Source organism: Manacus candei, unplaced genomic scaffold, assembly GCF_025592945.1.
Source record: "Manacus candei isolate 608988 ecotype Guabito, Panama unplaced genomic scaffold, ASM2559294v1 h1tg000072l, whole genome shotgun sequence".
NCBI lineage: Eukaryota > Metazoa > Chordata > Aves > Passeriformes > Pipridae > Manacus > Manacus candei.
In genome coordinates, this window is record NW_026138120.1 from 3,675,951 (window position 1) to 3,701,001 (window position 25,051).

Genomic DNA, 25,051 nt, shown 5'->3' on the forward strand with positions numbered 1-25,051 from the left:
GCTTGCAGGGCGTTCAGACAGCCAAGAGACAGCACCTGTTGCAGCTCATATGGAATGACACCTGTGTGGAAAGGCTTGGCAATGCAGACCTGGTGCCTTCCCAGAAAGTCATCACTAGAAGGACAGATAGTGACTATGCTTTCCCCAAGTTACTGCAATGAAGAATAAACAGTGCATCTTGTTTCCACTCAGCTGTAAATGTTCATGAAATCTAGAAGAAATAAATTACATCTGAGACATCCATCCTTTAGTCTCATTTGCTAGAAATTAGCTAGTAGCAGGCAGACGCAGTAACTCACTTCTTCAGGACACTTGGCTGGAAAAATTATCTTCTCATAGAACGACAATGTAACTTTTATAAATACAACTGGAAATCTTTGGATTAAACTCTGATATCAAGGTAATTAGTTTATTATATACCTCACTGACTTTTGGCCTTTTTTTTTTTCCCTCCTAGCTAAGTAAGGAGATGCAATCTGTTTGGATCTCTGGATCATTAAAGGGAAAACACTCAGACGGGAGTGCTCCTGTCTGAGCACTCCAGACAGGAAGCACATACAAAAGATCTGTCTCCTGCTAGATTTATAAAAACCAGATATCTTTTACAGGTGAGAAAAAACTACAGACTTGAAAAAAACACAGTAAAAGCTGTGATGTTTTCTCATTTATCAAAAATGTTCTCATGCACATATAGTAAGTCATACTGCCACACAGAACTTTCTAATTTGTTTATTTTACTATAGCCACTCCTACATTTGACACTAATTCACACTATTCTCGGAAAGAATCACAGCTTTATATTTACTTAATTTACAGACCTTTTGCTAAGATTTTTAATCAACAATATAGAAGAGTATCTGCTCTTTATTATGTCTTAGTTTTGGAAGGAGACTAGACAAGCCAGCCTGTAGTATAAAGAAAAAGCTTATTTATAGAAGATGGCATCAGTCAGTAAAAAAGCCAGTGGAGTTCTATTAAATCTTTCAACAAAACATACTGAGATGATCAGTAAGAGTTCTAGCATTGTCCTCCAAGCTCAGGACTACAGACAGAAGAAAGCACAGCTCTGGAACCACTTTCAAAACAGCTGACCCCCTACTCCTCTTCAGCGCAGTGGTAACAGAGGAAAAACTGATCATCACACTCTCCAATAACTAATATTTAAAAAACCCCAAAACCCCACAATATATTAAAAATTAAAAACTGATATAAAAAGATTGAAGATTCTCAGAGGTTTTCAATTCATTCAGCAACAAAAAAAGTAATATCCTTTAAATAAAATAAAAAGGACAAACTACTCTGGTTTTCTTACATATTTTATTTTCAATATTAAAATAATCTCTTATGCAGAGCTTATTTATTAGAGTTAAAAACACTTCATAGTACAGATTCTAATTTCTGAAAGAGAAAAGGACCTGTTTTTACAGTGGAACCAAGCCATGACTCTAAGGCATTACACATCATGGGCTATATTATATGAATGTAAGAGTACAATGAAATACCAATGATTCTACCTGGAAGGGGAGAGAAATTTAGGAGGTACATGTATGTACATGTAAACACAAAAAATAAAAGAGGATAGGGAATAGCCATCTTCCAGTCTCACATATTTCTACTTTGAAAAGAAGCACAAGGCCCTGCATCCCACCAAATTTCACCATCTATATTACATTTCATGTACTTTCTTCAAATTAGCATTAATGATACATATATGGCCAAATGGGAATTTTATAGAATGCTTGCATACCATTTGTCACATGCAGAAGTGACAATTTCAGAGCAACAGCCTTTCACACTTAATCAAAACACACTTCAACCTGATTTTTCAGTGCTTTACAATTAGCAAGAATTGCTCAGATCTGTAAATTATGGGCAGTTTGAGTGCATTCAGTAATTTATATACATAAGCACTGTAAAAAACAATTTTGTAGAATTTGTAGAAACAATGTTTTCTAGAAACAAATGTTTTCCTTCCAATGAAACATGTTATTTGAATTACAAGTTCACCCACAACATCTCAGGCCCAAATGATGCATAAAATATCACATGAATTAGATAAGTGGGAAATACAAAAGAATAGTTGGTATTCATTCTGAAAATTCATTCCAAAAAGGAGTGAAAACTAAAGCTGAATTACAAATCTTTATTTAGATTGGTCTCCAAGTATTACCCAAACATATTCTCTCATACTTTACATCTGTACAATATATTCTCTACATTTTACAATAATGAAGATATGCAACGTCATTCTCAGGAACAAGAGTCAGAAAACATTTCCAGGCATTTCCTCACTTCTAAATGCACAGTCAAGTGATCATAGCTACAGACTGGAAGCAGAAACTCATTTGTTGCTGCATCAAGTGACATTCCCAACATTCTCTAAGTTTTGAAATTCCCCCTCCAAGAGTGCTAGTCTTTCACATTTCAATGTAAACATTTGTAGATACATTCAATTGCTATCAAGTAAGTAGCAAATTACTCTCAAAGGAATGTCCTGTACTTTTGGAACAAACATTTTGAGGGGTATTAGCTACACACTCTGACTGGAAAGAGGGAAGGATATTTTGATCCATGTACTTCTGAAACACAGTTGTTTTCTAACATCCTCTAAAAGTGCCTGCATTTAGAAAACCATATCATATACATAGACACATATCAGTGACTGATCTGGAATTTCTGTGATATAGGTAATTTTTGAATTCTCTATGCCTACTTGAATAACACATGACCTGATAGGTTTAACCTGAAAGAATTCTATCTGTAAAAACAGACAAAAAAAGAAAAATTAGGGATGACTAAAAATTAGCTTATCCAGTTCACATAAAACAGACAATGCCAGTGATTTGAAGATCGTGTCTGCTCTGCAACCCATCCTTGCAACTGATTCTAATCCTGTAAAGTCAACATCCACAAATATGCAGAAACTACAGTGGAATGAGAAAAAGTTCCTTGAGGTCTTCTAGGAGTTACTGCAAAGCATGTGAAACAATTTTATAAAAAAAATTCCAAGCAAAAACTGAAGTTAAAAAAAATATTAGAAAAAAACTGTAACAACTTTTTTAATACGAACTTTTTATTCCAAAATTTATGACATTTATACTCAACCCTGTCTCTAATTCCCCCAACAGAAACTTTCGTAGCTTAAGCACTCTCTAACTGTTAGCTGCAGAATAGCATCCAGATTCCCCTTGTTGATCTCTTTTCAAATCAAGTGTTAAAATCAAGTATTCTGGATTTGCAGTGCAGTGCAATTAAGCAGAATTTGACTCAATATTAAAATTACAGCTAGTAGAACTAGCTTGTTCTGGCCATTTTTAGAATATAACTGCTGATCCTATTGTTCACAGTCTCCATGGACTTCCTTATATAACTTTGTAGGAAACTGAATCTAGTATGTATGAGTTTTATTTCATGGGTGGGTTTTTTCCCTTGCAGACACTACAAAAATCTTCATAGCATGCATTGCAACAACAATAATCATGATGAAGGAAGCCAAAATTATTCACCATTTCCTAAACACTGCTTTGTAAAATTCTACAATTCTCTACTTTCCAATATTATAAACCAATTGCTCCTAAGAAAACAAGAAAGGGTAAAATCAATTTTTTATTAATTCAGTGATAACATGAAGTCAGAAAGCAAGTTCTTTAGTAAATAGCAAAAATGTGTTTCTTCCTCTGCTAATGCTCTTTTAGATTGCCAGGAAGATTACCACCCATTTTGCAAAAACTAGCAAGAGTTTTTCATTTAAAAGTATTTGTCAAGTCCTCAACCACAAGAGCCTCTAACTACCACTCGTAAGGTCACTGATTGTACCACAAACATTAATTAATCAACCACTGCAATAAAAAAATAACAAAAAAAAATCAGTTCTTAGAACACATATTTTAATTTTACAGCCTTTACAAAACATGTTTACTAAAATTAGCTTGGCAAAGCACTGGGCCAAAAAGAGTTTAAGTACAGTTTATTCTCTTTCCTGTTGCAGCTGTTTTAAGCATAACTAAGCTTGCAGGGTTCAACTGTGGCATCAGGATTTAGAAAGGATGCAGTAGATCACAGGAATGCAAAATATATTCAAGAAGGAAACTAGTCAGTCAGGCTACAGTTACAAACTACAGTTTATGAAAAAACTTATATAGCTTCAGTAGTACAAGAGTTACATTACTATCACTTATCAACAGTCGAAAGCTCCCCTAGCAAAAAAGTAAATTCTTATAGAAGAATGTCAAGCAGGAAATTTATGACCAACTGACAACTGAAGCACAAGAGAAGTTACATAAGGTCTTGGCATTCTTTTAAAAAAAGGCTTTTTATCCTTATTGATGCAATTAACTTTCTTCCTTCAGACACAGATAAGTCTGTATTTTAAACTAACTTACTCTAAGAACACATAACTATGCAAATACTTTAAATAGTCACCTAACTGTCTGTCTTTCCCTCTTAAAGTCTTTCTCTCTTACTTATAGCTTTTAAATGCACTAGCCTATCTTAAAGAAATCTGAAAAACGAGACAGATATATCTTCACATCATTTTATTCCAGCAGTTTTCCTAAACAATGGTGTGAGGAGGGAGATGCAAAGTGAGACTCGAAAAAGTGGGCAAAATCAAGCTGCTCATCAAAACCCATCACCCAGTTGGCCTACACAGCTGCCTCTTCCAAGAATGTGGCTTAACATGAGAACTCCATTGTCATTATTGTAAAGTTCTTAGTTTCCTAAAGATATTTATCAAACATTACAAGTATTATTGTAAAGCCTTATTTTTTTCAACCACCTATAAAATACCTTGTGTTTCTAACTAGAAAGACGCACAGAAGTCAAGTGTTCAAGAATCTCAAGATCTGCATTGAATCAAATGTCTTAGATTCAGAATTTCAAACAAAAGCATATTCTACCTTCATCTTCAGGTTCTCTGGACAGCAAAACCACAGCTGCTGACTTGGCAAACTCCTACAAATCCATTTTGGCCTGTGTCTCACCTTTAGACCCAAGGGATTACATTTCCAATTTCGTCTTCTCCAAAATAGAAAAATAGCATTTAAGGACTAAAAAAAAAATCTATGTTTTGACTGAAAAACTGTTTCATTAACACTGTGACTTCCAAGTGCCACATTTCTTTTGCTGTAGACAAGGGCTCAGGCACTCTACTCAATGAGATTTTACATAGTCTATCACTACTGATAAACACCCTACAGTTGGATTTAGGATCTTAAAGTCCTGGTATGCATAGTTAATCCACTCTGAAACTCAAGTAGTTGCAGCAGATGGTAATCAGAAATCTCTCATCAGCCCCAGAATACCCTCATGGTATATCATCCTATAAATAAAGCATATCCCCTGCCCCCTTGGATGTAGAACTGATTATGGAACATCAGAAATTTCTCTAGATTATAGCATGTTCAGAAATGCTGCAAAGGCTCACATCTCATAATTTTTGAGTGGAGTATTTTTATGATGAAATTAATGCATCTGAAGCTTATGCAATTGCAATTTTACACAAGAATTTCTAATTTATAAATGCAGTTTTTAAAGCATGTTTTGTCTTACTACTGCAATTATGTGCATATTTTGAATTTTACAGAATTGCAGTCAGCTAAGAATAAAAATAATGAAAACTGATGACCTGATTTGGTTTGCAGAATAAATTAGCTCTACACATTTAAGAGCTAGTGCTACTTATTCAAGGAAGAAAATGGCACATCTGAGGTTTGATCACTGTTGGTAGATAATGAGATATATTAAAACCAATTATATTCTGGTTTCTTTCCAGACATCTTCAAGAACAATTCAGCATAAGTCCCGTAACAAAGAACCAAGCATCATTACTTCTGACTTCGTTCTTATTTGGGAGGGGAGAAGGGGTAAGTTGGCTCCAAACATAATAAGTCACTATACTGACTGTAGGTTTTACAAGTTTCCTATTAATTTATATCTCTTCTTCTGCACATACAATGTATAGAAACCTTATTCACGTCCAGTGCATCTAAAACATAAAACCTGAACGAAAACTTGCGTCACAACACTATGAAATCCTCTCTCAACCTTACTTCCCAAATATCAAAAAGTAATTATTTCTTCCCTTAAAAAAATCAATTTGCAAATGAGAACACCATGTTCTGAAAATTTTGGAAAAATAAGTTATTTTTAATTACTTCCTGAATGTGGCAAAGTCAACAGTCTTTGTTACCTCTCCTGGCAACTTGTTGCAAGTTCTGGGATTTCCTCGGTTGTAGGGACAAAAAGGGAACTTTGTTTTCATCTACTCTTATATGAGGTCATAAAAGTTTACCAAATAAGAACAACATCGGCATCAAGAGTTCTTGTTGACCAGGAATGTTATTTCTTGAAATGTGAAAAAATGCAGACTCATCTTTTGGTGTACGTTTACATTTGCAAAGAAAAATTTCCTCAGACAACCGAATCCAACAGATTTGAATGCTGCAGCAGAATGCAATCCCTATCAGTACTTTACAATCACATGAAATATTGCAGAATACTTCTGCAATACTTTATAACCAAGTGAACCCTGACATCTGCATTAGAAATTAATTTATATCATTTTTCTCAGAGATCTCTTCTCCCAGCCCATACTTGTCTATACAGAATGTCAACAGACTTAGCTATTCGGAAACTTCTGATTGCATCAGCAGCACAGTCAAGTACCCAGATAAACATAAGTAATTGAAGTAATAATGCTTATTAAGCAATCAGTAGCTCACAAATTTCACTTTCAGTATTGCACCACCTAGCTTTACTGACACGAGGGCAGCAGCCACAATCAATGTATGAAAACAATTACGCTCTTTTTCTAGTGATACAAATCCTAATGATCTGATAGACAAAAAATTATTAAATACCAAGGGTTATGCAAGTCTTTCAGATATTGGGGCAATTCAGACAACTTTCAGTGCCAAATGTGGAATTGTTTTGGTTGGGAGAGGAAGAAATTACTTCCTGTGACTACTGACAATCAAACAAACAAACAAATCAAGTCTTCCTGCTTCTTAGTAAAGCAGTGAGAAATGTGCCTGAAACCCATATTTTACTAAGAATATGTCACAATATGGTATAAATGGTTAGATGTTTCCCAAAACACCTTAGAATGTTAACACCAGTTAAAAAATAGTTTTCAAGTCTTGATTTTTTAATGAAGCTATTTAAACAACTGTACTGTTTTGAAAGTTTTCTATTACAAATGTTATTAACAATGGTCAACACTGATTTATATTCATTATACTTGGGAACTTGAAATTCAATTTCATTCCCTTTTTTCTGTCATTACACCTTGCCAAATTCATGTCCTTAATACTATTACCTTGTGATATGTAACACTAGAATTTTCTACTTGCAAAGTCCTCACTGAAGGAGGATATTCTATATGAATAGCAGGAGCAGCTTTGAAAACACTGCCTTATCCACTATCTACTTGCAGTTTTGTTTTAACCACATATACACTGAAATAAATACAAGGAAACTGATACCAGTAGAAGAAATATGTTTTTAAGTTTTACTAAATTATAAAATCTAGATAGTACACTTACATAAACATATTACAAAAACAAGCTGGTAATGTCAGTGCTGCATTCTGTGCCTATCATTATTTACAACTGGTACAAGCTGCTGTTTTGTAATTAACTAATTTCTGTTAGTTAGACACTCACACTTCTAGCTGCCATGCCATAAAATCTAAGCAAATACTAACAGCTACTGCAAGCATACTAACTACAGAATTATCTCAGCAAATTTATTCTGCTCTTGGGTGAGAGATTACAAATGTTTGCACACATTCAGCTAATTCCTGAAGGCCAGCAGTAGGAAGAGATATAACCTCTACACTGTCCTCCAATATTTAAACAGAAATGGACACAAAACTATGTCAGTTAAACAATTACTACAGTATGTTGTGATACTGCCTAGAGGCACAGTTAGGAACGGCACCTGAACATAGTTGTTAGAAACTGCCAGTCTCAGGGTCTACAAAAATAAATCAGGAGTTCTTAGGTTTTGCTCTACAGTCTATAAACTGCTAAACATTAAGCCTAAATGTGCCATTAAAGATCAGGAATTTTATCATACACTGAGCTACCAAATCTTTCAGTATTAAATCATGTACAGGTATACCTGTCATACCCGTCATACCCTTTCACTGCTGTCAGAGCACACGGAATGAACCTCCCAGAGAGAATAAGACAGCATTTGTAATTAGCAAGCCTTGAGGGTATCCCACTGGGAGTGGTAGAACCTAGGGAAAGCATAAATAAAATAAAAGAAAAATGATGCATAGAGAAGTGAGGGAAACAAGAAGATATTGTATCACTATAGCAAGAGGTGTGATGAGAGCAACCAGAGGAAAACAAGCAGCACTGGTGAAGTAGAAGGCAAAAGCCATATTAGTTTTGTATGTTTGGGGATTTTTCATGTGGTTTTTTTTTTTTAAGAAATTAAGACTGGATTTTGTGCCAGTTGATGAAGATTGGGAAGCAGTTCTGCTTGACCCACAAGACCATAGAACTGGAGGAAAAGGAAGCCTGAAGAAGCCTTCACATGAAAAAGAGGAGAAGAAAGAAAGGAAGTGGTGACTTCTCAGCAATGTTTCACATGGTAACTACCCTAACCTTTGGGTCACTTAATGAAACTCAATCTCAAGAAACTGTGCTCACAGGACAGAGATAATACCCTTTCCTCAGCACACAAGTCTCTTGCAAGGTAAATGCACTAGCCTTAGAATGATGCTGTGCAGGCACATTTATAAAAGGCAATACAGAACTACTTTCACTCTTACTCCCTGGAATAAGGATATTAATTATTGTTAATAGCATTAATAATGATTATGCATTAATAATGATTATCATTAGTAATCAATAGTTTTGAACATCTGCATCTTAGCTCAGTAAGTCTGCAACTAAAGAAGATTGGAATTTCTTTTTTTTTTTTCCTTTAAGAGGTATATTTATACTGTGACCAAGAACAGCCAGTCACTTGGCTGCCATGGCCTGCTACTGTCTCTGCAGAAGTACAGATCTTTATACAGAAAGATTCTGGAAGTGGTCATTCTATCTGTGTATTTCTGGAATCTTGTTTTTTTGCGTTATATCCAAGCAACTTAAGAATCACCTATCTATTTGCAAGCTTGAGTGATTTTTCTATAATTTTACTGTTTTATTAACATACTTCTCCTGCCTAAATATTACAAGCACTCCGATAAAAGTTCAAATTAAATGGAAAAGTTATATTTTTAATTTCAAGTGTCTTCAAACTATATAAACCTGCAACTTAGAGAAATGGCTTTGCTCATGCCACTTTCTTTGAAAACAAAGGACTGAAACTCATCTGCAATTTTGTTATTGTTTCTGACTACAAGTCAAACACGCAGTGCTGTTCAGCTGACTTCAGAGTCTAGATAAAAGTTTCCTTCCATAGGTAAGTTTAATAAAGGGAAAGGAGAGCCAGCTACTCAGAGTCACATCTTTGGAGGCAACGCAGAAAAGCATGACAATTATCTCATTGTTTAGAATTAGCAAACACTACCTTTCAGGTCAGATCTTATTCTGAGAACAGCACATGAAGAAATTCTCCAACACCACACAGGAAGTTAATTTTTTTCTTTTACTGGTATGACCCTTGCACTAATGTGTTTAACACTGAGCCATATAACAGCTGCTTACTTCTGCTTCAGTGAGCGCAAAGTGCAATATCAGTAAGGTTTGGCTTCTTCATTTCCACACTCCACCAAAAAAAATAAAAAAGGCCAACTGGCTGTTTAACACTTGACAACATCTCACATATCCTTTCTACCTTCATCTATTAAACATTATCTTTTTCTTAAGCTTTAAAGCATTTTTTTAAAAAATGTATTTTATATTGCAGGGACTAGGAACATAGTAACAGATATCAGTACTAGAATCCAGTATTAGATTCTACAAAGGGACTTTTTTCCCCACCACTATTCCCCAGCTTTTAAATGGATGCTAACTAAGAAGTATGCTCTTCCTACATTCTGCTTAACTTTGGCAAGTTTTATATGTTAAATTACAACAAGTAAGGTGTGACCGTAAAACTGCCAAGCAAAAAAACTATAAAAATACCCACTTCAAACTACTGTTTTTAATAGTACAATATCCTTATTCAAATATTAACAATTCTAGTACTCTTCCATTCCTAAACCTTAAAACAAGAGCAGTTTCTCCCTCTAGTTTGAAGATAGCAAGTTTAGTAGAACAAATATGCCTTACTAAGACTAACAAACTTTATTTAAAAATGCCCAAAACAAAAAAAGCAACTATTTGGCATTTTAGCAACAGTTGATCAAAACTTCTTTGATAGTGGGCGTAAGCACAGCTATGCTTTCTCTGCAACTTCTATGTGGTGTGAAAGAAACACCGTCTGCAACTCATGCTCTGTCCTTCTACCACTACTGCAGCTCGAAAGAACACTGGCCAGAGGATAAATCCACCACTGTCTTGGCATTGCTTCCTCCTGTTTCTAGTATTAATACTGTGCTTCTTTTTAACCTTTTCCCCCTAATGTTTCAGACAGACTATTCACAGATATTTTTGGCAGTGACAGACTCAGACGGCAAGCTCGGGAATGTATTTTTCCATCAGTAACAGTTCAGTCTACGGCTGCCTTCCCGGCTGTCTGGTTCTCAAGCCTTCGGATGACCTGTTTGCCAGCCTGTTCAGCTGCTGCATGCAAAGCTAGAACACTGCACAGTAAACCAACGTGCAGGTTCAGGCAAAAGGGCTCCCCTATTCCTCCTTTCGTGTTGCACAAAACCACAAGAAGGGCCTAAGATACTAAAGGCTCTCACATACTGAGCTTTGTAACAATACAGATGTAAAATTAACACTGCTTTGTTTTGTAAAATATTCAAAGAAACATTAGTCTGAGAATGTACAATATATATTCACATGTCAACCAAAGAGCACTTCAGCTGGAAATATTCTGATGGTTACAGAAAGTAGTAATAGATATATGCCAATTCAATTAATGCTAATTTAGCACTTGGTGTATCTCTCATTTAATTCAAAACCATTCATGTATAAAATTGCACCTATTTGTGCCAACGTAGTTAGTTACAGGAAAACACTTCAAGTCAAGCTTTGCATTTTCTGTAAGCATATAATACTTTACTTTTTAAAAACCCTACATATAATCTGAGGAACAACTAAGAGAACAAAAAAATCAATAGTTTCGTTTACACAAAGATAACATCTTTAAGTTTTACCTATAAGTTATAATAAGTCAACCATCTAAACCAAGCTTTTATACAAACAAAAATATACAAGAGATTTCAAGAGCAGTTAACTTCAGGTTCTGTTGTAAATACCTACACATAGAAAAAGAAGAATAGGTGATTAAAAAAATCCAGAACCAATTTCTCTAACTCCTGCTAAGCTACTGACCTGTATAATAAAGGAAATAAATCAGTCTGAACAATGGAACAATAACTGTGATCATTTGCCTATAATTTCTGTATAAGAGTTTTTATGTAACACACAAAGTTCCTTTTCCCAAATATAAGTACTTTAGATTACAAGCCAGACCACTTTCCCCTTGAATTCAAGACAAGGCTTTCACAGTTCAGAAGCAATTAACTGTTTTACAATGTTATTAAAATACTATCTTATCTGACTTTTTGACTTATATGTACTAGATCATTCCTAAAAACTGACATACGATTTCTGAAATTATAAGGAAGTTTGATGCACTGGGTAGATTGTGAAATGAAAAGTAGAATTGATCAAATCCTCCCTTGTTACAAATGTTAAAATTAGTACTTTGAAAATCTATGAAGATTTTAGCTCTCTGGAACTGAGTGAAATTGCACCCTTTTCCAAATGACCTGCATCTGTCTTTTTTTCTTGTTAAGACCAGAATTACATGATAGCCTTAAGATTTTTTTTATTAACACCACTCTCTTCAACTGGCAAAGTGACAGGAAGATGCCTGTATGATTTCAGAAGAGAGAGAAAAGGGTATTAGTAGCAGCCAAAGACATTTGAATACAGAGCAGTTATAAAGCCAGCCTTGATGGCCTGCATGCCATGCCAGCTTTGCAATGATTCAATCTCTACAACAGATTGAGCCAAAATTTTAAATTAATGTATGTAATACTTAAAAAATTAAGTACTCTGAAGACCTGTCAAGCATTTAAAAGCTATCACTCTTCAAAGCCATACTAGCTGCACACAAGTTTTCTGATCACAAATCTATCATATTTCCTACATTCATCAAAGTCAAATCACAAGAAGTGGATTATTTAAAAGACATCAGTATGTACCAACGTGAAATACACACACAAAGAAACTCCAGACATATATGTATTTCAGAGAAGAGACTATATAGATGTTTACTTATTTGGGAGAATTGTATTACTCTGATACCTTGGGACATGGAAAACCATGTTCTGGCTGGGATCGAGTTAATTTTCTTCACAGCAGCCTCTGTGGATCTGTGTTTTGAATTTGTGATTAAAAGGGTGTGGATCACACACCAATGTTTTGGCTGCTGCTGGATAGTGCTTGCACAGTGTTCAGTCTTTTTTTTCACCCCCTCACTGTGGCCCCAGTCCAGCAAATGGGCTAGAGGTGGACAAGCAGCTGGGAGGGAAAAGGGCCAGAACAAAGACCCTGGACTGGTCATATACATACTGTAAAACATCATGTTCAGCAATGAAACTCAGAAGAAAGGAAGGGTCTGTCTTCCAAGGTGACTTTTGCCACCTTGGTGGCTTGGGAGCCACCAAGCTGCTTGTGGGAGGCAGGAAGTGATTTCCGTAGCATCACTTGTTTTTCTTTCCTCTTTCCCTCACTTATTAAACTGTCTTTATCTTGAACAAAGAGTTTTCTTGCCTTTGCTGTTCCTACTTTCTGCTGTGGCTGTGGGAGGGGCAGCAAGTGAAGAGCCGTGTGGGTGCTTGACTGATTTCCAAGGTCAACCAACCCACTACATATGATAAGTTAAAGATCCTTTCCAACCCCATTTTCTGCTAAAAGGCTCAGCAGCAGCACCTTCTTAATAACAGGATTATTAATCTTAAGGGATTAATAACGCTGTCCTCATTGTGTTTAAAATACCAGTATATAGAGGAAAAAAATATGAAGAAAAGGCAGCCAGGAAAAATGCTGCAGAGTGAGTGATAAAATGGGTTAAGTACGTAACTTAGAAAACTTGCCAATTCAATCTCTTTTGGGGTTGTATTCTCATTACTTTTGATACTAAACCTGTAGACACTTCTATAAGTCACAGAAAAAATTTTAGAATCTTAAGTTAGAAAGAGTCATTTTACCCACTGTTGCCAAAGCATTTCCAAATTTTTTCTCAGTACCCCAGAAACTGCCATTTGTTTAGTCTAACCAGCCACAGTTCAGATAGTTTTTTCTAGATTCTACTTCCAAATTATCTGTGGTTTCTAGTACTCTAGACAGAAAATGTGTCCAACAATCTTCTGAGGAACTATTCATTCTCCATATTTCCCTTGGGAGAAAAAGAGATTTCTCCCAAAGGTCTTGACAGAGACTGGAGTTCAAAGCCTCCAACTAGCATCAAAAGTAACAAAAGAATTCTCACTTGAAAACAAAACTACAATTCCTGGGAATCCTCCAGGCAGAAACTGTCATTATAAGCAACCAGGTTTATAGGTCATCTTCCTTAAAATTTTGGGATTTGTATTTAATTCTATGTTCTAACTTGAATCTACATTTAAAAATAAAAAATACTTTTTTTTAAAAAGCATGGAATAATACAAGTAGTTTTTATCTTTTCTTTCTTTCAATCAGTAGTAAGTACATGGCAGCAATAAAGCTTGAATTCGAATCAGGAGCTGTGGAAGAAATCTCTTGTAGCCTCAGCTTTTAGGGATGAACACTGAGAATTGTCGTTTTTACATCTGCAGAATATTCTCCAGTTCCAAATGATTCACACTGACCTGCTAAGGACCCTTCAGATTTGACTAGATTTTATCAGTTCCCATCAGTATATTACTAAACACTACAAGCAACCACAGGACAGTTTTCTGTTCATTTTCATCTCTCATGCACACCACAATTTCCCATCTCTGCTAAGCAAGGAGGAGTAATTTCAGTGCCCATGATGAGACTGCCACAGGTATCTTAACTTCAGTGCAAGAACTTTGTTAAAGGATTCAAGCAGCAAGCAATTTCTGTTAACAAAAGGCCAGCTTGAACTCCTTGAAAAGAGAAAAAGGCAACAAGAATGAAGAAAATAACCTTCCTCTCTCCCGCATACAGAAGTCATCAAATCATTCCAAACATTTTCAGAAATAATAAGGGTTTTTTTCTTACATGGGTAAAAGAGGTGAATGGAAGGGATGCAGAATAAATAAAAGAATATACAGCTTTTATCTCCCTAGAGAGGCTAATTCTGGGAAGAATAATTCCAAGCATATTTGCCAAAACTAGAAGAAACAGAGTGAGCACATGCTGGAAGAAGGCTTCATCCAAACCATTAAAGAACAGTGTCAGTGATTTAATTCAATACTTTTTTTTTTGACCTTTTAAATTTTAATAGCTGAGAAAAGCCATGAAGGATTCAATAGCTCACAGTTTAAGATTATGAATCCTTTGTGGAAGAATCACAGTCACACTGTATAGGGACTACACTTCAATAGTGACAGAGGATAAAACAGATACGTTTAAATAATGCAGAGAAACAAAACAGAGAAACATGAACGCCAAACTTTAAATGAGGATGTTGATGTGACAGATACTTCAGAAACTCTAGGTAATGAAAACTACGAGTGGGAAATTACTGCCAACACACAAGTTCATGAAGTCAAAACAACCTGTGAAAGGTGGCTTACAGTTAAATCAGATAAACTAACTCTGCCAAAACATATTAGATGATCCCTAGACACTGGGATTCCAGGTGTGGCCAATCTACTTTCACATACCAAGGAAGAAGAGCCTGAGGGACACAGCACATTATTAACAATAGAGTTCCATTTTTTCCAAGTAGACTGGATAGATGTTATGTTTAAAACAAGATTCCAAGAAATCTTTTAAGCTATACATCACAACATGATTACTTTATAGGAGAACAAACGTGACATCAGAATACAAATCAAAAAGTGAAATAAAGAACAAGAATAATGAATGATTTCTCACCATCTCACCCTATAAAAAAAGTTAAGGAGACATCAAATTAAACTAGCAGGTTGCAGAGTCAAAATAAAGAGGAGCCAGTATCTTTATCTTATCAGCACCTTCAAGCTACAGAACTCTGAGCCACGGGATGTTCTACAGATGCCAAAGTGCACAGGGTTCATAAAGAAATTGGGAAAAAATAATGGGTGCAAAACCTGTCCTTTAAATGTAGATACTAAATATGAGAACACCACCTCTGACTCAGAAAATCCTTGAGCAATAGGTCACTGAAAAATTAGGTTAGTGTTGAGGCATAATGATATATCTTAGTTCATCATTGCATTTCTCTCTGCAAAAAGCAGGGCAGGGGGAAGCAGTGAACTTCTATTACTGAAGTAAAAGCACTTCACTGCCTGTCTCCTCCTTCCTACACACTGAGGTTTCTGAGACAATGGGGGCTGCTGTCCTTGCTTCCATGCACTGCAGAGCTTGAGAGGCTGTTACAGCACCCCGGCACCTCCCTGAGGCCTCTCAAACTCCAGAGAGGCTGCACAGCTGGATGCTTGGCTTCACAAAGCTGCCTTGCTGCAGCTACCCTCCAGCCTCCCTATGCTGGCAGCCTTGCTGCAGCAAAGAGCTAAGGACAAAGCAGCCCAGGAGGCAAAGGCAGCAGCGATGGCTGCACTGGCCCCAGCATGACCGTATCCCCCAGGTGACCTTGCTGTGAAGCACCTGGGTTGCCAGAGGGGCTCCAATGTGGTACTTTGGTACCTTGTCCTTCCCTGTGCTAGAATCCAGTCAGAGCTTGTGGATCAGGGACAGGGCAGCCTGGACATCCAGCACTGAGTTGTCTTTTTCAGTTATGAGTTCATCCTTTACAAAGCCATGCAATTCCATTTCCCGTATTTTTTGAGCAGATTTTCCCCATCTAGTACTTATTTAGGGGGTACACACACAAGTTTATGCTGTCCTCTTGCTCATCCTTTGCCTTGACCTTCAGCTTTGCCTTCCTTGCATGCTTCTCAGAGCCTGTACTCAAGCACTCTTCTGCATGTCCACTGGAGATAGGATGATGGGCTAGATGCAGAAAGGCCATTCTTAACAGAAGACTTCATAAACCTTAAGAAGAGATGTGTATTTAAGAATTTGTTTATCTGTGTGTTTCACTTTAATTTATATTCCAGTTTTTAAGTCTCTGATCCACTTCAAATTATGGAGGTTGTTGCACTACCATGCTTGCCTTACAGCACATGACTGAACAGAACAGCTCATGACTACCAGTTTAAGAGCTTCCAAAACTCATCTTTTTTTCCAACAGGAACACCAGCTAAATGGAAGCGAGTTTTACTGAGGAACTTACATATAGAGCCTTTGCAACAACTCATGAAGCTACTTTAGCTCATGGCAAGGTTCCTACCACCACCTTTGTGGATGGCCCCAAGAGAAGAGGAATATATAATCACAGAATGGCTTAGGTTGGAAGGCGCCTTAAAGATCATCTAGTTCCAAGACCTCCCCCACACACACCCACAGGCAGGGATGCCACACACTAGACCAGGCTTCTCAAAGCCCCATCCAGACTGGCCTTGAACACTTCAGGGATGGGGCATCGACAACTTCTGTGGGCAACGCGTTCCAGTGTCTCCCTACCCGCTGAGTCAAGAATTTCTTCCTAACGTCTAATCTAAATCTCTCCTCTTTTACTTTAAAACCATTCCCCCTTGTAGTTCAAACATAGTTTTGAGATATTTTCCATTTCCTTTATCCTTGGCTGTATGAAAGTGTAAAGGAAAATTAAATTTAAAAGAACCAGAGAACAAGAGATGTGCAACTTCAGTATGCTGTTAACTTACCCTCTTCCCTTTAAATATCCACTCTTCTTTAATGTTCTGACCTGCTTTGTTACGTGTAAACTGGTACCATTATGGACCAGAAGCTGGTTTGGCCCATTTTGAACCCCACAGCAACACAATACTCTCTTCCTATGTACTTAATAATCTCCAAGCCACAAAACAAACCTGAAAGAGAACTACTATTTTTAATTAGTTTCAAATTAAATGAAGAATACTTTAAATATCTCTGCTTTTAAGTTTATACTGACAATTTTAAATGCAAATAGAATTCTGTTTTATTCTGGCTCTTCCAATAAATCCTACGAATCAGGAACAAATATGAGAACTACAATTCTGATTCAATGATATAGTAGAGAAAAATAAAATGACTTTGTTCTTCTTATTGTTCTTAGATATAAACACAGGTCAACTACTGGAACTCACATAACAGCAAGGCCAGAGAAGAGACCCTCCCAGTCTAACACATAAAAAGAAAAAAACCCAAACAAAAAACCAAACAAACAAAAAAAAAAAAAGGTAATGTGGACAGATTTAAAAGTGAAGGAGTTACGTGATGCCACCTTAAAAGACAGCTTTTTGCATCATTTGTTCATTTCCTCTATTTGAAAAACTGCCACATTTCTTTCCAAATTATTTGTTAGGGAAGATCTTCTTAATCACAGTTCTGCCCTTTACATTGATTCCTGAGACCTTGTTTCTCTATGATATACAAGTGAAAAACAAATGTCTCAGCCCTAATAAATTATGCAATAACTGAAGGAAAACAGATTGTGAAAAGTTGAACATAATAACTATCTTTAGTAAAGAATTTCAAAATGATTTGGTCAAGGAATTGGAGAAAAGATGCCCATAAACTCTGGAATTTTTCAAGTTACAGTTTAAAAAGTCTTTTTTTCCCCCTAAATTCTTACATGTAAGCAAAATAGGGTTATAAAATTCTAGCAGGTGTCACCTCCTCCCAATCAGTTATTGTGACCACAGAAAGAAAATGTATAAAGTGAGATAATTAAATTTTTCAGTAACAGTTTGGTTCAAAGTCTCCTAGAGTTTTAGAACATTTCTTATTGTGTTTTACAGTAAAAAAAATTACATTAAAACAAAGACTTCCTGGAGGCAGAAAGAAATGGTTTTTCATTGCTCATTTAAAACAAGTAATGACTTTGGTAAACTACAAAAACAGCAGAGATGGAAACGAAGAAGTTTCAAGGAGCACAATTTTTGCCTCACAGAGCTGCAGCTAATGTAACGCACAGAATGACCACAGACAGCGGATGAAAATGTTCCTTAGCAGTACCGTAATGTAAGACAGAGCTTCAAACATTTTATTTTCTCTAAAGTGTTGCCTCTCTCCCTTCCCTCGATGTAGAAGGTGCCAGAATGGCAGTCTTATTTGTTTTCCTACTACAAGCTTACTCTCTGGGATGACCATGACTTTCATTAAAAGCAGGGTAGAAACAAAAGAAAAATACATTAGACCCAGAATTTTATTCTGTCTATACTAAAAAAGAAATCTTATAAACTTAAGAACCATCATTAAAAGAACCGTATTTCCAGAAAGAGGGTTAAGAAGTGTCACATTCACTTCACCCACTGTCATGTTGCAAGATGATGATTTGACAAGTCACAAAAGGATTTTGCTGCTGCTCAACAACTACCTCTCACAGTAAGATCTCCCAAGACACTTTACAGCAAGAAAGCCACTGGTATTCCAGAAAGAAAAAAAGAAAACACCATCACAAAATACTATTAAGTGTATCTTTCCACAATGCTATACTGTGCTGAAATCCTCTATGAGCTACCGAAGTTGTAGGCAAAGGACTCAAAAATATTTTGCCTCATTCAGTCACATTATTCTTGCCATAAAACTCATCCAGAACTACAACCAACAATCTATTATTTTTTTCACCAGCTTTCAAAACCCGCCCTGCTACTTAGCAACAAGGAAATATGCAACACCAACACTTAACATACCTCTTTCTTTTTGTTATCATATGGAATTCTACATCTTCCAAGTAACTCCTTTAAACATTGTGACTATGATTTATATCTCAGCTGTCAGTGAAATCATCGTATTTCCCCTTCATTGCCAGCCCTGAAACCTGCTAGCATTCTCAAGCCTCTGGTTTCAGAAACTGTGGACTCAGATTTAAATCCCTGCCAACTTGTTGGCCTGAAATAATACAGAACTTTTTTTATCCTTTCTAGTATAACAAATTGAGAGCTTTGACATGAGGTTTCGATCTTTTTTTTCCTGAAGTTTTGCCTGTCAACAACAGCACTATAAGAATTTTTAACTGCATAATCAGCTGATTGGATGAATACCAATACAGTTTACATTGTCTTGAAAGGACTTCCAGAAGTTTGTTACCAAAGTCTTCTAAGCAAGTAAAAAGAGGAAGGTTCATACAACTGCATTGTTAACAATTTGGGACACAAACATCTTGTTATTTTTGTCATTCATTGCTTACTGCAACTATTTAATAATCTTCTTAATCCTCAGCTGAATAATTCTCTGAGGTGAAGTATTAGATACTGTTCTGTTTTCAGGAAGCTAATCTGATTGCTATACTTTGTGTGAGTTTGAGCACCTTCTTGCTCTTCTGGACTCTGACACAGGTGTCCTGAAGAGCCTCACACATTATAAAAGCAAAAGAAATCAAAGATGAAATAAAATAATCCATTAACGTGAGTGTTCTACGAGAACCTTAAAATTCAGAAATCTACGACATCCAAAATACTATCAGATTGTAATACACAACCAAGATCCTTCCTATGGAAAGCTTAATATAAAATGAAATCACTTTTATTACTAAAATATTTTTCAGCTGTATGCAATGTCCATGCCATTTTATTCTGGGCAAACAAATACCCAGCCGGAAGCTAGATATGCCAATCAGCAGTACTTTGTGTCACCAGCACCATAAAAAGACTTTATAACACATTAAAAGACTTGTAACAGAACTCCCATCTCCTGCAAAGATGTTAATGGCAGCCACTTCCAACACTAGCACAGCCATTCTTACACAGTTCTTCATAAAGAAGGTTTTAAATATTCAGCAAAAGGTTTTAACAGCACTGTTCCACTGCCAGTTAGCGACAGCGATACCATTTAAATCTTTGATGATGACAACACTGAAAATAAATAAATTACAGTCCAACTTAGTATCGCAATATTGCTAAACCTTCATTATGCCACAGTGGATTTACACATTTGACTGGCACACATCTGGAATAACATTTTAGTCCTGCACTGCAAAAAATTAATAAAATTGAGGGGAAAAAAATACATAAAAGGGCACCAGAGTGAAAAGTGCAAAGAAAAACTTCAATAGGTGGAGCAACTAAATAAATCAAGATTCTTTAGCCCAGAAAAAAAAAATTATATAAAGCAAAGGCAAGGAACACCTTTCAACTAATCTGTGCAAAAGAGTGTTCTTCTAACACAAGAACCAGGGGATAACAGGTGAATAAGTAAGTGGCTGCCAGGTAAAACAGGGCAACGAAAAGGACTTCTTCACAGAACTCATAGCTGAACTGCCCTAGGATGTTACAGTGGAGAAACGCTTCCAAAAGTCAAACTGGCCTTTCATAATTAACAGGGGGGAAAAAAACCCGTAAGGCTTAAACACAAAGACATCTAAGCTTCAGATCACTTAAAGATGGAAGCACATGCCAGGAAAGGAGGCTTTTTTTATTCTTCCTGTTAGAGGCAACGTAATGAGCAAAATGGACTTTTTGGCCTGACCCTGGCAACCATTCTTAAATTCACAAGGACTGGCGGCTTTTGAAGACTAGGAGAAATAGATGCATCTACCCCAAGCTGTGCAGTCAGCCTTCATCATAGATAGGTTCGAGCCCCAGTCCCTGTGGGACTTAAACCCCCTGTGAAGGATGACAGCCTTACACTGGAATCTGTCATTCCCTGTTTGCCACTCCTTTTTGAGGATTCACAAGCAGACACGAGCTATTGCAGTGCTGCACAGAGCACAGAGTTCTGCTCCAGTACTTTGCTGGAAAGAGAAGAATCTTCACCAGCTGTTACAGAAGAAAAGCAGGGTATGACCAGCCTGTTACTGCTGAAGCAAAAAGGCCAAGCTGTGTGAGGGATGGGGAGAGACCAGAGATGGAAGGAACAGGCAGGTGGACACAACAGACAAGGTGACACAAACCTGAACCAAGCTGAGTAGGATAGTGAAAAACTTATGAATTCTTCCACAGCATACTACTTCTAAATCTACAAAATACAAAAAGATAAGACTCACAGCTAAAAGCACTCAATGCCTTCGCACACCACCACCGCTCTCAGAGCTGATTCCAGATCAGGCCAGCCACTCGCTGAAGAAGGACCAAGCATGAGGCACAAGGTACATGCTATTTAAGATGATGAACAAATAAAGCTGAAAAATGTCAGCCTCAAACAATGCTTTTGAAACTCATCACTGCAACTACTACAACTGGGAAGAACAAAGAGAAATTAAAGGAGAGTTGGGTTCAACAAATAAAGTACATCCAATAAGCTACATAATGCTCTTGAGGGCTCTTCAAAAGAAAGAAAAACATAAAATTACACGGACTCAAACAACTTATGTCTGCTCTAGCTTTCTCCACTGTGTGGTAGTAACGTGTCATGACTAAACAGAGTACTATTTCACATAAATATTAGTCTTGAACTCTAGGACTTAGACTGAAAATGCTTTTTGCAACAAACTGTTATCAATGTATCAAAAAAAAAAATTATTTAGTGACCATTCTCTGAAAACTACAAAGTACGTTTCAGTCGATTCAAGCTATTTCCTGAAGCAGTTTATTTCCAACTATTACTTTCTTCCCACCTTATATAGCAAAAAAGTATGTATTTGTAAGCAAGTGAATATTGCAATGAATGTAAGTATTATTTCAGGAAATAGCTTGAATCAACTTTTCCTACAATATGTACATGAAAGATATTCATTCTGCTTCTAATTTACTAAAGGAAAAAGAATGGTAGACTTTAAAAAGTTGCTCTCTTGCCTTTTCCTGTACCATTTACAGGAGTCAGCTAAAATCAATAAACAACTGCCTATCCTAAAAACACCAGCAATAGGAAGAAAATCTAAACAAAAGTTTTGACAGCAAGCTGAATTCCTGTCCTTTTAGCCCATGTTACACTACAGTAATACAAGGAATTAAGCAATTAAATTAGTTTATATATTTTAAATAAGCAGCCATCTACACTTTATTTAAGGACTGTAGTTTAGAGTAAACAGTTGACAGACAATGTCAAACACTTTTGTCACCATGGACTAAGGTAATGAAATATATAAAGCATCCAGGATTTTCTATCATAAGAGATGCTTCACAAAACAAAACCCATGCAGATCGTTCTGCTGCTGCAGAATTTCACAGTCATTCTTCCTCTCCTATCCTACACTAAAAAGGGCAGTAAAGGATGGGGATATGTTCACATACATGGATGTTAACACATCAAAGCACAAAAAGGCTCTGCTTTTTTTTAGTGAAAGCAAAATAGTAATGCTGGTAAGAAAGGAAAAAAGAGATAAGAAAATAGGGGGGGGGGAAGTTATAATCACAGAAACTTAACTATAAAGAGATCTTGAAAATTCTGTGGAACTGCTTTCTACCAAAAAAGCAGCAGTTCTTTTTCTTCTGCAATACTGATTATCTCATAATTGAGAGAAAATATCAAACCATTTTCACCAATTTTAGCAAAGGTATTAGGGTAGTCATGACACTAATACACATAATATCAATTATCTGCTATATATTTGTAAGGTATCCGTTTCTTAAACCAAAATAAAGCCCACAAACAAGTTTCTTTTATTACAGTAAATATTTTGTACAGTGAATGTTGAAGTCCGCCTCAATATCTTGTTATATTTTAGTTTTCATTTTATAAAGCTGTCAGCTGCCATTCTGAAAAGGGGTTGGTTTGTTTGTTTGTTTAAAGACACTTCCTGTCTGCCTGCACTTATTTCCAGAACATGAATGTTTGGGATCTGAAAAGATCCCTGAACAAGCTGAAGTACTCAGGGATATTTTATTAGTTATTCCAAAGGGTCAAATGACATTAAAAGGAATCCCAGGAGAGGCAGAAATGAATCACAGATATTTTACTTTCCCAAGGCTGCACCAGTTAACACTGTGAGCCTCGATACTGCTGATTTCCAGTCACATGCCATATTGCATTCTTCACTGTCTTGAACACTGGTGTTCTGCGAGGTCAGTGTCTAGGAGGGAACAGGTGAGTGAACTCAGGGATGTTCCTATTCAGAAGCAAGGGACAGATGGGTCTATACAGACATCTCTAGAAATGAAACTAGCTGTGTACATATTAAGAGATGTACTGCAGTCAAGAGGATAGGTAACATATCCTTCCAAAGGATTGCTTCATGCATAAGCTCCTAAAACAGGAAGAATTAAGTACAACAATGGCACTACCCCATGTCTAAATGGCATGCCAGATGTGAAAATCAACTGTAAAACAGTAACAATAGTCTTTATAAACCCAGCTGCAAAACAGGGAAAGAGGCCAGTTACTACTTACTCTCCTTGAAGACAAACAAACCAGCCCCTTTGAAAGGACCTTTTTTTATGCCAATGCTTTAATCCAGTAATAATATTATAAATTAGTATTTACTATTATTTTAAAATATTTAGAAGAAACAATATTTTCTCATAAATTATATTTCTGAACTCGATTCTGCAACATCATATTGCCCAATTTACAGGTGGTAAAGAGTATAAATAATCGATTTTTATTTTAACTATGGAGTATAGGATTTGATCTTGTATTTAAAATCCATAGTCTACAATCACTTAACAAAAAAAGAAAAAATTCACGTATCACGATAATGGAAATGAGAGCATAGTTAAAACTGGATGTTCACCTGAAGGCAGAAGAGCTGCCGGCATATTAGAAGGTAAGTTAAAATCAGAAAGAACCTGACAAATTGAAGATATAATCTGAAATAATTAGAATGCTGTTAGTAGGACAAGTACAAGCTTTTAAACTCTGTGCAGATGATTGCTTTGGCCCATTGCAAAGAGGAACAATCAGCCAGCAGTGTGCATAGAAGGATCACAAACAAAAGGTGATTAAAAGACAAAGAGCATCATACTAAAATTTATTAACAGTTGATCCTGTAGCAGAGCAGCGGAGCAGAGTAGACTGACCTCTTGAGGTCTCTTCCAGCCCTATTTCTTCACATTCTTCAATGCATATATGTTGCTGATTTTTCTCATATTTTCCTCTTGTCTGTGCATATTAAACATAAATTACTATACACCTTTCCTCCCCCAAAATCTACCTGTTAGTCTGTTTATATTTAGATTTCTGAATTTTGAGCACAATCCCACATTGGTATGCAAAGACCATGTAGAATGCAAAGACCAATTTAGAATCCATGTACTAGTATTACAATATGTACTTCAACTTAATTTGGCCCTTAAAGATTGACAACTAGCAAATTTCATTTAAGGGTTTTTCCTAATAGTCAATGCAACCAATACAAAAGTTGATGGCAATATCACCCATGGACCAGCAAAGGCTGGGAAACTACACAATTAACTTGTCCTGTCAGTCTATGTTTAAATCTCTTTTAATTTTCCATGAACGCAATCAAATCATGGGAGCAATGTATTATTTGTGAGCCATGAACAGGAGACCACTGCTCTAATTCCTAGTTCAAAAATAGGGTAAACTAATAGTCGTATCTTTGATCACGCCTGACAACAGGCATAAGTAAAAAACTCATCAAGTATTCATAATGACTTTAAATGCCATTAAATAATTTTTCACCACTGAACAGACTGAACGTGTTTTGTGGATAGTCTAAGGTTTCGTGGGAGTAGGGGGTGAAGGAGTCGCTATAATTCACACCAGCCAAGCTCTTTACTCAGTCAACAGAAAAAGACAGATAAGCTCTTCCAGAAGAGAAGTCAGAAAAGCTAAATTCATCTAAATTAAGCTCCTGCTCCAAGTCAGCTTTTGGAAAAAATACTTTATCTTCGTGGGCTATAGTACATAAGCTAACTAAATTACATACTGAACTAGCATAAAGCAAGTATCCACATGTATACATTTCTACA

General features: G+C 36.3%; 1 protein-coding gene across 5 annotated transcripts in view; it reads right to left on the bottom strand.

Moving 5' to 3' along the window:
* PLCL2 (phospholipase C like 2) overlaps window positions 1-25,051 on the bottom strand; it is a 103,724-nt gene that overhangs the window by 65,990 nt on the left and 12,683 nt on the right. The window contains exon 1 of one of the 5 annotated variants that reach the window (XM_051808262.1): window positions 6,191-6,506. The exons of 3 other annotated variants lie outside the window; for them this stretch is intronic. In XM_051808262.1, coding sequence (XP_051664222.1) covers window positions 6,191-6,262 — 72 coding nt within the window. In that variant the 5' untranslated portion in view covers window positions 6,263-6,506. One more of the 5 variants, XM_051808263.1, reaches the window with a different exon arrangement.